The sequence below is a fragment of the Oncorhynchus clarkii genome, chromosome 13 (genome assembly GCF_045791955.1).
Source record: "Oncorhynchus clarkii lewisi isolate Uvic-CL-2024 chromosome 13, UVic_Ocla_1.0, whole genome shotgun sequence".
Lineage (NCBI taxonomy): Eukaryota > Metazoa > Chordata > Actinopteri > Salmoniformes > Salmonidae > Oncorhynchus > Oncorhynchus clarkii.
Window position 1 is genome coordinate 465,600 of NC_092159.1, and position 11,901 is coordinate 477,500.

At 43.4% G+C, this 11,901-nt stretch overlaps 1 protein-coding gene across 1 annotated transcript in view; it reads right to left on the reverse strand.

Annotated features, from left to right (window-relative positions):
- LOC139424171 (unconventional myosin-XV-like) overlaps nt 1-11,901 on the reverse strand; it is a 136,730-nt gene that overhangs the window by 23,122 nt on the left and 101,707 nt on the right. The window contains exons 45-53 of the mRNA XM_071175854.1: nt 11,389-11,464; nt 11,022-11,137; nt 10,395-10,513; nt 8,982-9,123; nt 6,227-6,338; nt 6,063-6,137; nt 4,587-4,792; nt 1,693-1,799; nt 165-231 (exon numbers count right to left, since the gene is read on the reverse strand). Coding sequence (XP_071031955.1) covers nt 165-231; nt 1,693-1,799; nt 4,587-4,792; nt 6,063-6,137; nt 6,227-6,338; nt 8,982-9,123; nt 10,395-10,513; nt 11,022-11,137; nt 11,389-11,464 — 1,020 coding nt within the window. The remainder of the gene's footprint in view (nt 1-164; nt 232-1,692; nt 1,800-4,586; nt 4,793-6,062; nt 6,138-6,226; nt 6,339-8,981; nt 9,124-10,394; nt 10,514-11,021; nt 11,138-11,388; nt 11,465-11,901) is intronic.

Sequence of the window (11,901 nt, forward strand, 5' to 3'; positions counted from 1 at the left end):
TAGGTGTTATAATGTGTTATAATGTGTTATAATGTGTTATAATGTGTTATAATGTGTTACCTTGGAGAACTTGATGTGTTATAATGTGTTATAATGTGTTATAATGTGCTACCTTGGAGAACCTGATGTGTTATAATGTGTTGTAATGTGTTGTAATGTGTTACCTTGGAGAACCTGACCATTTCAAAGGGATCTCTGGTGTCTTTGGGCTTCTTGGACTTCACAGAGGCCCTGTGGGGAGGAACCACAGATAAACACTCACTTCTGAGGGACACAGTGGAAGGTGTGTGAGTGGTGTGTGTGTGTGTGTGTGTTTGATGTGTGTGTGTTTGATGTGTGTGTGTGTGTGTTTGATGTGTGTGTGAGTGGTGTGTGTGTGTGTTTGATGTGTGTGTGAGTTAGTGGTGTGTGTGTGTGTGTGTGTGTGTGTGTTTGATGTGTGTGTGTTTGATGTGTGTGTGAGTGGTGTGTGTGTGTGTGTTTGATGTGTGTGTTTGATGTGTGTGTGTGTGTGTGTGTGTTTGATGTGTGTGTGAGTGTGTGGTGTGTGTGTTTGATGTGTGTGTGTGTGTGTTTGATGTGTGTGTGAGTGTGTGGTGTGTGTGTTTGATGTGTGTGTTTGATGTGTGTGTGTGTGTGTGTTTGATGTGTGTGTGAGTGTGTGGTGAGTGTGTTTGATGTGTGTGTGTGTGTGTGTTTGATGTGTGTGTGTGTGTGTTTGATGTGTGTGTGTGTGTGTGTGTTTGATGTGTGTGTGAGTGGTGTGTGTGTGTTGTATGTATGTATGTATGGTGTATGTGTGTGTGAGTGGTGTGTGTGTTTGATGTGTGTGTGTGTTGTATGTGTGTATGGTGTATGTGTGTGTTGTATGTGTGTATGTATGGTGTATGTGTGTATGTGTGGTGTATGTGTGTATGTATGGTGTGTGTGTGTGTGTTTGATGTGTGTGTGTATGTGTGTGTGGTGTATGTGTGTATGTATGGTGTATGTGTGTATGTATGGTGTGTGTGTGTGTGTTTGATGTGTGTGTGTGTATGTGTGTGTGGTGTATGTGTGTATGTATGGTGTATGTGTGTATGTATGGTGTGTGTGTGTGTGTTTGAAGTGTGTGTATGTATGTATGTATGTATGGTGTATGTGTGTGTGAGTGGTGTGTGTGTGTTGTATGTGTGTATGTATGGTGTATGTGTGTTGTATGTGTTGTATGTGTGTATGTGTGTATGTATGGTGTATGTGTGTGTGTGTGTGTGTGTGTGTGTGTGTTTGATGTGTGTGTGAGTGTGTGGTGTGTGTGTTTGATGTGTGTGTGTGTGTGTTTGATGTGTGTGTGAGTGTGTGGTGTGTGTGTTTGATGTGTGTGTTTGATGTGTGTGTGTGTGTTTGATGTGTGTGTGTGTGTGTGTGTTTGATGTGTGTGTGAGTGGTGTGTGTGTGTTGTATGTGTTGTATGTGTGTATGTGTGTATGTATGGTGTATGTGTGTGTGAGTGGTGTATGTGTGTGTGAGTGGTGTGTGTGTGTTGTATGTGTGTATGTATGGTGTATGTGTGTATGTATGGTGTATGTGTGTGTGAGTGGTGTGTGTGTGTTGTATGTGTGTATGTATGGTGTGTGTATGTATGGTGTATGTGTGTATGTATGGTGTATGTGTGTGAGTGGTGTATGTGTGTATGTATGGTGTATGTGTACTTACCCCTTAGCAGCCGGTTGTCTGAAGTATTTCTTTGCGAACTCCACCATATCGTACCGCGTGTCCTGCAGAATGCTCTCATCGACCTCTAGGACCTCATCAGACCCCTCCTAAACCACAGCAACATGTATACAGTAGTACAGTAGTACAGAACGCTCTCGTCGACCTCTAGGACCTCATCAAACCCCTCCTAAACCACAGGAACATGTATACAGTAGTAGAGTAGTACAGAACGCTCTCATCGACCTCTAGGACCTCATCAGACCCCTCCTAAACCACAGCAACATGTATACAGTAGTGCAGAACGCTCTCATCGACCTCTAGGACCTCATCAAACCCCTCCTAAACCACAGCAACATGTATACAGTAGTACAGTAGTACAGAACGCTCTCATCGACCTCTAGGACCTCATCAGACCCCTCCTAAACCACAGCAACATGTATACAGTAGTACAGAACGCTCTCGTCGACCTCTAGGACCTCATCAAACCCCTCCTAAACCACAGCAACATGTATACAGTAGTACAGTAGTACAGAACGCTCTCATCGACCTCTAGGACCTCATCAGACCCCTCCTAAACCACAGCAACATGTATACAGTAGTACAGAACGCTCTCATCGACCTCTAGGACCTCATCAAACCCCTCCTGAACCACAGCAACATGTATACAGTAGTACAGAACGCTCTCGTTGACCTCTAGGACCTCATCAAACCCCTCCTAAACCACAGCAACATGTGTACAGTAGTACAGTAGTACAGAACGCTCTCGTCGACCTCTAGGACCTCATCAAACCCCTCCTAAACCACAGCAACATGTATACAGTAGTACAGTAGTACAGAACGCTCTCATCGACCTCTAGGACCTCATCAGACCCCTCCTGAACCACAGCAACATGTATACAGTAGTACAGAACGCTCTCGTCGACCTCTAGGACCTCATCAAACCCCTCCTAAACCACAGCAACATGTATACAGTAGTACAGAACGCTCTTGTAGACCTCTAGGTCCTCATCAAACCCCTCCTAAACCACAGCAACATGTATACAGTAGTACAGAACGCTCTTGTAGACCTCTAGGTCCTCATCAAACCCCTCCTAAACCACAGCAACATGTATACAGTAGTACAGAACGCTCTCGTCGATCTCTAGGACCTCATCAAACCCCTCCTAAACCACAGCAACATGTATACAGTAGTACAGAACGCTCTCATCGACCTCTAGGACCTCAACAAACCCCTCCTAAACCACAGCAACATGTATACAGTAGTACAGAACGCTCTCGTCGATCTCTAGGTCCTCATCAAACCCCTCCTAAACCACAGCAACATGTATACAGTAGTACAGTAGTACAGAATGCTCTTGTTGATCTCTAGGACCTCATCAAACCCCTCCTAAACCACAGCAACATGTATACAGTAGTACAGAACGCTCTCGTCGATCTCTAGGTCCTCATCAAACCCCTCCTAAACCACAGCAACATGTATACAGTAGTACAGTAGTACAGAACGCTCTCGTCGATCTCTAGGACCTCATCAGACCCCTCCTAAACCACAGCAACATGTATACAGTAGTACAGTAGTACAGAACGCTCTTGTTGATCTCTAGGTCCTCATCAAACCCCTCCTAAACCACAGCAACATGTATACAGTAGTACAGTAGTACAGAACGCTCTCGTCGATCTCTAGGACCTCATCAGACCCCTCCTAAACCACAGCAACATGTATACAGTAGTACAGAACGCTCTCGTTGACCTCTAGGACCTCATCAAACCCCTCCTAAACCACAGCAACATGTATAGTACAGTGGAACAGTAGTAATAGTAATAGTAATAGTAATATACTAGTACAGTAGTATAGTAATATACTAGTACAGTAGTACAGTAGTACAGTAGTATAGTAATATACTAGTACAGTAGTATACTAGTACACCAGTAGAGTAGTACAGTAGTACAGTAGTATAGTAATATACTAGTACAGTAGTACAGTAGTATAGTAATATACTAGTACAGTAGTACAGTAGTATAGTAATATACTAGTACAGTAGTACAGTAGTACATTAGTATAGTAATATACTAGTACAGTAGTATACTAGTACACCAGTAGAGTAGTACAGTAGTACAGTAGTTTACCAGTACATTAGTATGGCAGTACAGTGGTATTGTAGTATAATAGTACAGTAGTATAGTAGTACAGTAGTATAGTAGTACATTAGCACAGTAGCACAGTACTGTAGTATGGCAGTACAGTGGTATAGTAGTGTAGTAGTACAGTAGTATACCAGTACAGTAGTATAGTAGTATATTAGCACAGTAGTACAGTAGTATACTAGTACAGTAGTATGGCAGTACAGTGGTATAGTAGTGTAGTAGTACAGTAGTATACCAGTACAGTAGTATAGTAGTATATTAGCACAGTAGTACAGTAGTATACTAGTACAGTAGTATGGCAGTACAGTGGTATTGTAGTATAGTTGTACAGTAGTATACTAGTACAGTGGTACAGTGTGTGGGTAAAGTACTACAGTGTGTGTATCAGTGTGTACCTCCAGGGTGGGGTCTATCTGGTGTACTACAGTGTGTGTATCAGTGCGTACCTCCAGGGTGGGGTCTATCTCCTCTACTACAGTGTGTGTATCAGTGTGTACCTCCAGGGTGGGGTCTATCTCGTGTACTACAGTGTGTGTATCAGTGTGTACCTCCAGGGTGGGGTCTATCTCATGTACTACAGTGTGTGTATCAGTGTGTACCTCCAGGGTGGGGTCTATCTCGTGTACTACAGTGTGTGTATCAGTGTGTACCTCCAGGGTGGGGTCTATCTCCTGTACTACAGTGTGTGTATCAGTGCGTACCTCCAGGGTGGGGTCTATCTCGTGTACTACAGTGTGTGTATCAGTGCGTACCTCCAGTGTGGGGTCAATCTCGTGAGCGGCCGCGCTGGACGCCACGGCCACAGCCATAGCTGATGTCACGGCAACCCGCCCTGCTCCTCCTTTAAGCTCCGCCCTGCGGTCGACCGGGAGGGACAGGAAGTCAGGGGCGGCGACGGGACGGACACAATCTGTCGGGAATGCCCCTGCACGACCAAACACCCCTCCAAACTTCCAACCTGGTAGAAAAATAGACAGGGGAAACACACACAGGAGAGATGGATGGAGAGATGAGGTGAAGGAAGAGGAGAGAGAGATGAGGTGAAGGAAGAGGAGAGATGAGGTGGAGGAAAAGGAGAGAGATGAGGTGGAGGAAGAGGAGAGAGAGATGAGGTGAAGGAAGAGGAGAGAGAGATGAGGTGAAGGAAGAGGAGAGAGAGATGAGGTGAAGGAAGAGGAGAGATGAGGTGGAGGAAGAGGAGAGAGATGAGGTGGAGGAAGAGGAGAGAGAGATGAGGTGAAGGAAGAGGAGAGAGAGATGAGGTGAAGGAAGAGGAGATAGAGATGAGGTAAAGGAAGAGGAGAGAGAGTTGAGGTGAAGGAAGAGGAGAGAGATGAGGTGGAGGAAGAGGAGAGAGATGAGGTGAAGGAAGAGGAGAGAGAGATGAGGTGAAGGAAGAGGAGAGAGAGATGAGGTGAAGGAAGAGGAGAGAGATGAGGTGGAGGAAGAGGAGAGAGATGAGGTGAAGGAAGAGGAGAGAGAGATGAGGTGAAGGAAGAGGAGAGAGAGATGAGGTGAAGGAAGAGGAGAGATGAGGTGGAGGAAGAGGAGAGAGATGAGGTGGAGGAAGAGGAGAGAGAGATGAGGTGAAGGAAGAGGAGAGAGAGATGAGGTAAAGGAAGAGGAGAGAGAGTTGAGGTGAAGGAAGAGGAGAGAGATGAGGTGGAGGAAGAGGAGAGAGATGAGGTGAAGGAAGAGGAGAGAGAGATGAGGTGAAGGAAGAGGAGAGAGAGATGAGGTGAAGGAAGAGGAGAGATGAGGTGGAGGAAGAGGAGAGAGATGAGGTGGAGGAAGAGGAGAGAGAGATGAGGTGAAGGAAGAGGAGAGAGAGATGAGGTGAAGGAAGAGGAGATAGATGAGGTGGAGGAGGAGGACAGAGAGATGAGGTGGAGGAAGAGGAGATAGATGAGGTGGAGGAAGAGGAGAGAGAGATGAGGTGGAGGAAGAGGAGATAGATGATGTGGAGGAGGAGGACAGAGAGATGAGGTGGAGGAAGAGGAGATAGATGAGGTGGAGGAGGAGGACAGAGAGATGAGGTGAAGGAAGAGGAGAGAGAGAGATGAGGTGAAGGAAGAGGAGAAGGAGATGAGGTGGAGGAAGAGGAGAGAGATGGGGTGGAGGAAGAGGAGAGAGATGAGATGAGGTGGAGGAAGAGGAGAGAGAGATGAGGTGGAGGAAGAGGAGAGAGAGATGAGGTGGAGTAAGAGGAGAGAGAGATGTCGTCTCACCAAAGTCTGGCGTGTCTCTCTTCATCTCCTCCAGAAACACCACCTTCTTCCTCACAACAGAGCCATAGCTGTACCCTGTAACACACACACACACACACACACACAGTTATAGTTAGAGGACGTATGTATGTTAGGCTGTGATGTCATCAGGTTGCGGGGCTCACCCTTTTCCAGTCCTTCCGTGACCTGCAGCCTGATGATGTCACCTTTATGGAAAGCAAGCAGAGGACGCTCGTCTGTCACAAAGTTACGCTCTGCTACCACATACTCAGAGTCCTGGAAGAGGAGGAGGGGAGAGGAGGAGGAGGAGGAGGGGAGAGGAGGGGAGAGGAGGGGAGGAGGGGAGAGGAGGGGGAGGAGGGGAGAGGAGGAGGGGAGAGGAGGGGAGAGGAGGAGGAGGGGAGAGGAGGAGGAGGAGGAGGGGAGAGGAGGGGAGAGGAGGGGAGGAGGGGAGAGGAGGAGGAGGAGGGGAGAGGAGGAGGGAGAGGGGGAGGAGGGGAGAGGAGGAGGGGAGAGGGGGAGGAGGAGGGGAGAGGAGGAGGGAGAGGGGGAGGGAGAGGGGGGGAGGAGGGGGGAGAAAGAAGAAGGGGGGTAATTTATATTTCCGTTATCAAAACAACAAATCAAATGACCAGAGATCTTAAATGTTAGAGCCACATCCCATGTCCCGTGATAAACTACGTCGACCGTTATGGTTGTTCCTCCTTGCTCTGGTTGCTCGGTAACGAGTGTTTATCCTTAACTCTGCTACTAACAAAAGACACAGTTTTGCATAAATTACCAAATGTAATGTTTTTTGCATTTCCCACAGAACTAAAGCTGTAGGAGGATGGTACAAAATGTAAGTTTATATTCAGACATTGTAAAACACAGAAACCCTGGATAGATGGCATTACCATTTACGTCCATTAGCATGGGTGACGTGTGTTTAGTATTGTGGTTCTAGTAGTGTGTTAGTATTTAGTATTGTGTTAGTATTTAGTATTGTGTCTCTAGTAGTGTGTTAGTATTTAGTATTGTGTTAGTATTTAGTATTGTGTTAGTATTTAGTATTGTGGTTCTAGTAGTGTGTTAGTATTTAGTGTTGTGTTAGTATTTAGAAGTGTGTTAGTATTGTGGTTCTAGTAGTGTGTTAGTATTTAGTAGTGTGTTAGTATTTAGTATTGTGTTAGTATTTAGTATTGTGGTTCTAGTAGTGTGTTAGTATTTAGTAGTGTGTTTCTAGTAGTGTGTTAGTATTTAGTATTGTGGTTCTAGTAGTGTGTTAGTATTTAGTATTGTGGTTCTAGTATTGTGTTAGTATTTAGTATTGTGTTTCTAGTAGTGTGTCAGTATTTAGTATTGTGTTTCTAGTAGTGTGTCAGTATTTATTATTGTGTTTCTAGTAGTGTGTTAGTATTTAGTATTGTGGTTCTAGTAGTGTGTCAGTATTGTGGTTCTAGTAGTGTGTTAGTATTTAGTAGTGTGTTAGTATTTAGTATTGTGGTTCTAGTAGTGTGTTAGTATTTAGTATTGTGGTTCTAGTAGTGTGTTAGTATTTAGTATTGTGTTTCTAGTAGTGTGTTAGTATTTAGTATTGTGGTTCTAGTAATGTGTTAGTATTTAGTATTGTGGTTCTAGTAGTGTGTTAGTATTTAGTACTGTGTTAGTATTTAGTATTGTGGTTCTAGTAGTGTGTTAGTATTTAGTATTGTGGTTCTAGTAGTGTGTTAGTATTTAGTATTGTGGTTCTAGTAGTGTGTCAGTATTTAGTATTGTGTTTCTAGTAGTGTGTTAGTATTTAGTATTGTGGTTCTAGTAGTGTGTTAGTATTTAGTATTGTGTTTCTAGTAGTGTGTCAGTATTTAGTATTGTGTTTCTAGTAGTGTGTCAGTATTGTGGTTCTAGTAGTGTGTTAGTATTTAGTAGTGTGTTAGTATTTAGTATTGTGGTTCTAGTAGTGTGTTAGTATTTAGTATTGTGGTTCTAGTAGTGTGTTAGTATTTAGTATTGTGTTTCTAGTAGTGTGTTAGTATTTAGTAATGTGGTTCTAGTAATGTGTTAGTATTTAGTATTGTGGTTCTAGTAGTGTGTTAGTATTTAGTAGTGTGTTAGTATTTAGTATTGTGGTTCTAGTAGTGTGTTAGTATTTAGTATTGTGGTTCTAGTAGTGTGTTAGTATTTAGTATTGTGGTTCTAGTAGTGTGTTAGTATTTAGTATTGTAGTTCTAGTAGTGTGTTAGTATTTAGTATTGTGTTTCTAGTAGTGTGTTAGTATTTAGTATTGTGTTAGTATTTAGTATTGTGTTTCTAGTAGTGTGTCAGTATTTCGTATTGTGTTTCTAGTAGTGTGTTAGTATTTAGTATTGTGGTTCTAGTAGTGTGTTAGTATTTAGTATTGTGTTAGTATTTAGTAGTGTGTTTCTAGTAGTGTTTAGTATTGTGTTAGTATTTAGTATTGTGGTTCTAGTATTGTGTTAGTATTTAGTATTGTGGTTCTAGTAGTGTGTTAGTATTTAGTATTGTGTTTCTAGTATTGTGTTAGTATTTAGTATTGTGGTTCTACCTTCTTGACGTCAGTATTTAGTAGTGTGTTAGTATTTAGTATTGTGGTTCTAGTAGTGTGTTAGTATTTAGTATTGTGTTTCTAGTAGTGTGTCAGTATTTAGTATTGTGTTTCTAGTATTGTGTTAGTATTTAGTATTGTGGTTCTAGTAGTGTGTTAGTATTTAGTATTGTGTTTCTAGTAGTGTGTTAGCATTTAGTATTGTGTTTCTAGTAGTGTGTTAGTATTTAGTATTGTGTTACTAGTAGTGTGTTAGTATTTAGTATTGTGTTACTAGTAGTGTGTTAGTATTTAGTATTGTGTTTCTAGTAGTGTGTTAGTATTTAGTATTGTGTTACTAGTAGTGTGTTAGTATTTAGTATTGTGCGTCTCACCTTCTTGATCTCAGTGATGAAGCAGTCCACGATGTGTTTGACCTGTGGAGCCTTGGCTGAGAACAGAATCAGCTTCTCATTGGGTAGATTAAACTCCAGCATGTTCCCTGAAGGTATGGTCAGAAAAAGGATGTCTGCATAGCTACGGAGACAGAGAGAAACCATGACTATGGAGATACATAAAGACAGAATAACTATGGACAAAGAGAAATAACGTAGTGTAAGGTAGTAGTAGGGTTAGTGTTAGGGTTAGAGGTACGTAGTGTAAGATAGTAGTAGGGTTAGAGGTACGTAGTGTAAGGTAGTGTTAGGGTTAGTGTTAGGGTTAGAGGTACGTAGTGTAAGGGAGTAGTAGGGTTAGTGTTAGGGTTAGAGGTACGTAGTGTAAGATAGTAGTAGGGTTAGAGGTACGTAGTGTAAGGTAGTGTTAGGGTTAGTGTTAGGGTTAGAGGTACGTAGTGTAAGGTAGTAGTAGGGTTAGTGTTAGGGTTAGAGGTACGTAGTGTAAGATAGTAGTAGGGTTAGTGTTAGGGTTAGAGGTACGTAGTGTAAGATAGTAGTAGGGTTAGAGGTATGTAGTGTAAGGGAGTATTAGGGTTAGTGTTAGGGTTAGAGGTACGTAGTGTAAGGTAGTAGTAGGGTTAGTGTTAGGGTTAGAGGTACCTACGTGTAATGTAGTAGTAGGGTTAGGGTTAGGGTTAGGCTTAGAGGTACGTAGTGTAAGGTAGTAGTAGGGTTAGTGTTAGGGTTAGAGGTACCTACGTGTAATGTAGTAGTAGGGTTAGGGTTAGGGTTAGGGTTAGAGGTACGTAGTGTAAGGTTAGGGTCAGGGTTAGTGTTAGGGTTAGAGGTACGTAGTGTAAGGTAGTAGTAGGGTTAGTGTTAGGGTTAGAGGTACGTAGTGTAAGGTAGTGTTAGGGTTAGAGGTACGTAGTGTAAGGTAGTGTTAGGGTTAGAGGTACGTAGTGTAAGGTAGTAGTAGGGTTAGTGTTAGGGTTAGAGGTACCTACGTGTAATGTAGTAGTAGGGTTAGGGTTAGTGTTAGGGTTAGAGGTTAGGGTTAGGGTTAGGGTTAGGGTTAGAGGTACGTAGTGTAAGATAGTAGTAGGGTTAGTGTTAGGGTTAGGGTTAGAGGTACGTAGTGTAAGGTAGTAGTAGGGTTAGTGTTAGGGTTAGAGGTACCTACGTGTAATGTAGTAGTAGGGTTAGGGTTAGTGTTAGGGTTAGAGGTACGTAGTGTAAGGTAGTAGTAGGGTTAGTGTTAGGGTTAGAGGTACGTAGTGTAAGGTAGTAGTAGGGTTAGTGTTAGGGTTAGAGGTACGTAGTGTAAGGTAGTAGTAGGGTTAGTGTTAGGGTTAGAGGTACGTAGTGTAAGGTAGTAGTAGGGTTAGTGTTAGGGTTAGAGGTACCTACGTGTAATGTCGTAGGACTCTGAAGTAGTCCGACTCTTCAGTGCTGCTCTTCACTGTCTTCAGGAGCCTGATCCCGGTGTGAGACACGGACAACACCTGTACCCCTGTACCTGCACTACCCTACACACACACACACACACACACACACACACACACACACACACACACACACACACACAGACACACACACACACACACACACACACACACACACACACACACACACACACACAGAGAGACACACACACACACACACAGAGACACACAGAGAGAGACACACACACACACACACAGAGACACACACACACACACACACACATACACACACACACACACACACACACACACAGAGTAAAGATAAACGGTGGTGGATTAAACTATACTGACATTACACACATAGATGAGAGGTCAAAAGCCATGTGGTGCAACAGGAAGTCATGTGATGAAACAGGAAGTCATGTGATGCAACAGGAAGTCATGTGGTGCAACAGGAAGTCATGTGATGCAACAGGAAGTCATGTGGTGCAACAGGAAGTCATGTGATGCAACAGGAAGTCATGTGGTGCAACAGGAAGTCATGTGATGCAACAGGAAGTCATGCGGTGCAACAGGAAGTCATGTGACTCACAGAGGCAGGAAATAGGCATGAGAAATAAATATCCCAGGATTCCTTGGCTGCTGTGACAACCTCCTTCTTCACCGCCTCGTCCACTGTGTCCGTGTTCCGCTCTACGCCATGTTTCTCTGTTAGACACAAGTCAGTTATTACATGTTAGTAATTCAGCGGACGCTCTTATCCAGAGCATCTTACAGTACTGAGTGCATTTTCATACTGGTCCCACGTGGGAATCGAACCCACAACCCTGGTGTTGCAAGTGCTGTGCTCTGCCAACTGAGCCACACGGGATTTAAACAGTAAGAAAAATGTATTTTCAGTGAACAAACAAATGTATCTCTTTCAAACCAGAGCATTGTGGGTAATGTAGTTGACTCACCAAACAGAGACTTCATCTTCATTCTCTCCTGATTGGAGATTCTAACACATGCCTGAGACAGAGTGTCATTCACTATCTGGAGAGGAGAAGAGGAGAGAGGAGGAGTGGAGGAGAGAGGAGAGAGGAGAAGAGAGAGGAGAAGAGAGGAGAAGAGGAGATGAGAGAGGAGGAAAGGAGGAGAGAGGAGGAGAGGTGGAGAGAGGAGCAAAGGAGAGAGAGGAGGAGAGTGGAGAGAGGAGGAAAGGAGGAGAGGAGAGAGGAGAGAGGAGAGAGAGGAAGAGAGAGGATGAGAGGAGGGGAGAGGTGTTAGTGTTAGAGGTACAGCAATATAATAACAGTGATACAGGAATATGATAACAGTGATACAGGAATATGATAACAGTGTTACAGGAATATGGTAACAGGAATATGATAACAGTGTTACAGGAATATGGTAACATAAATATGATAACAGTGTTACAGTAATATGATAACAGTGTTACAGGAATATGATAACAGTAATACAATGATACA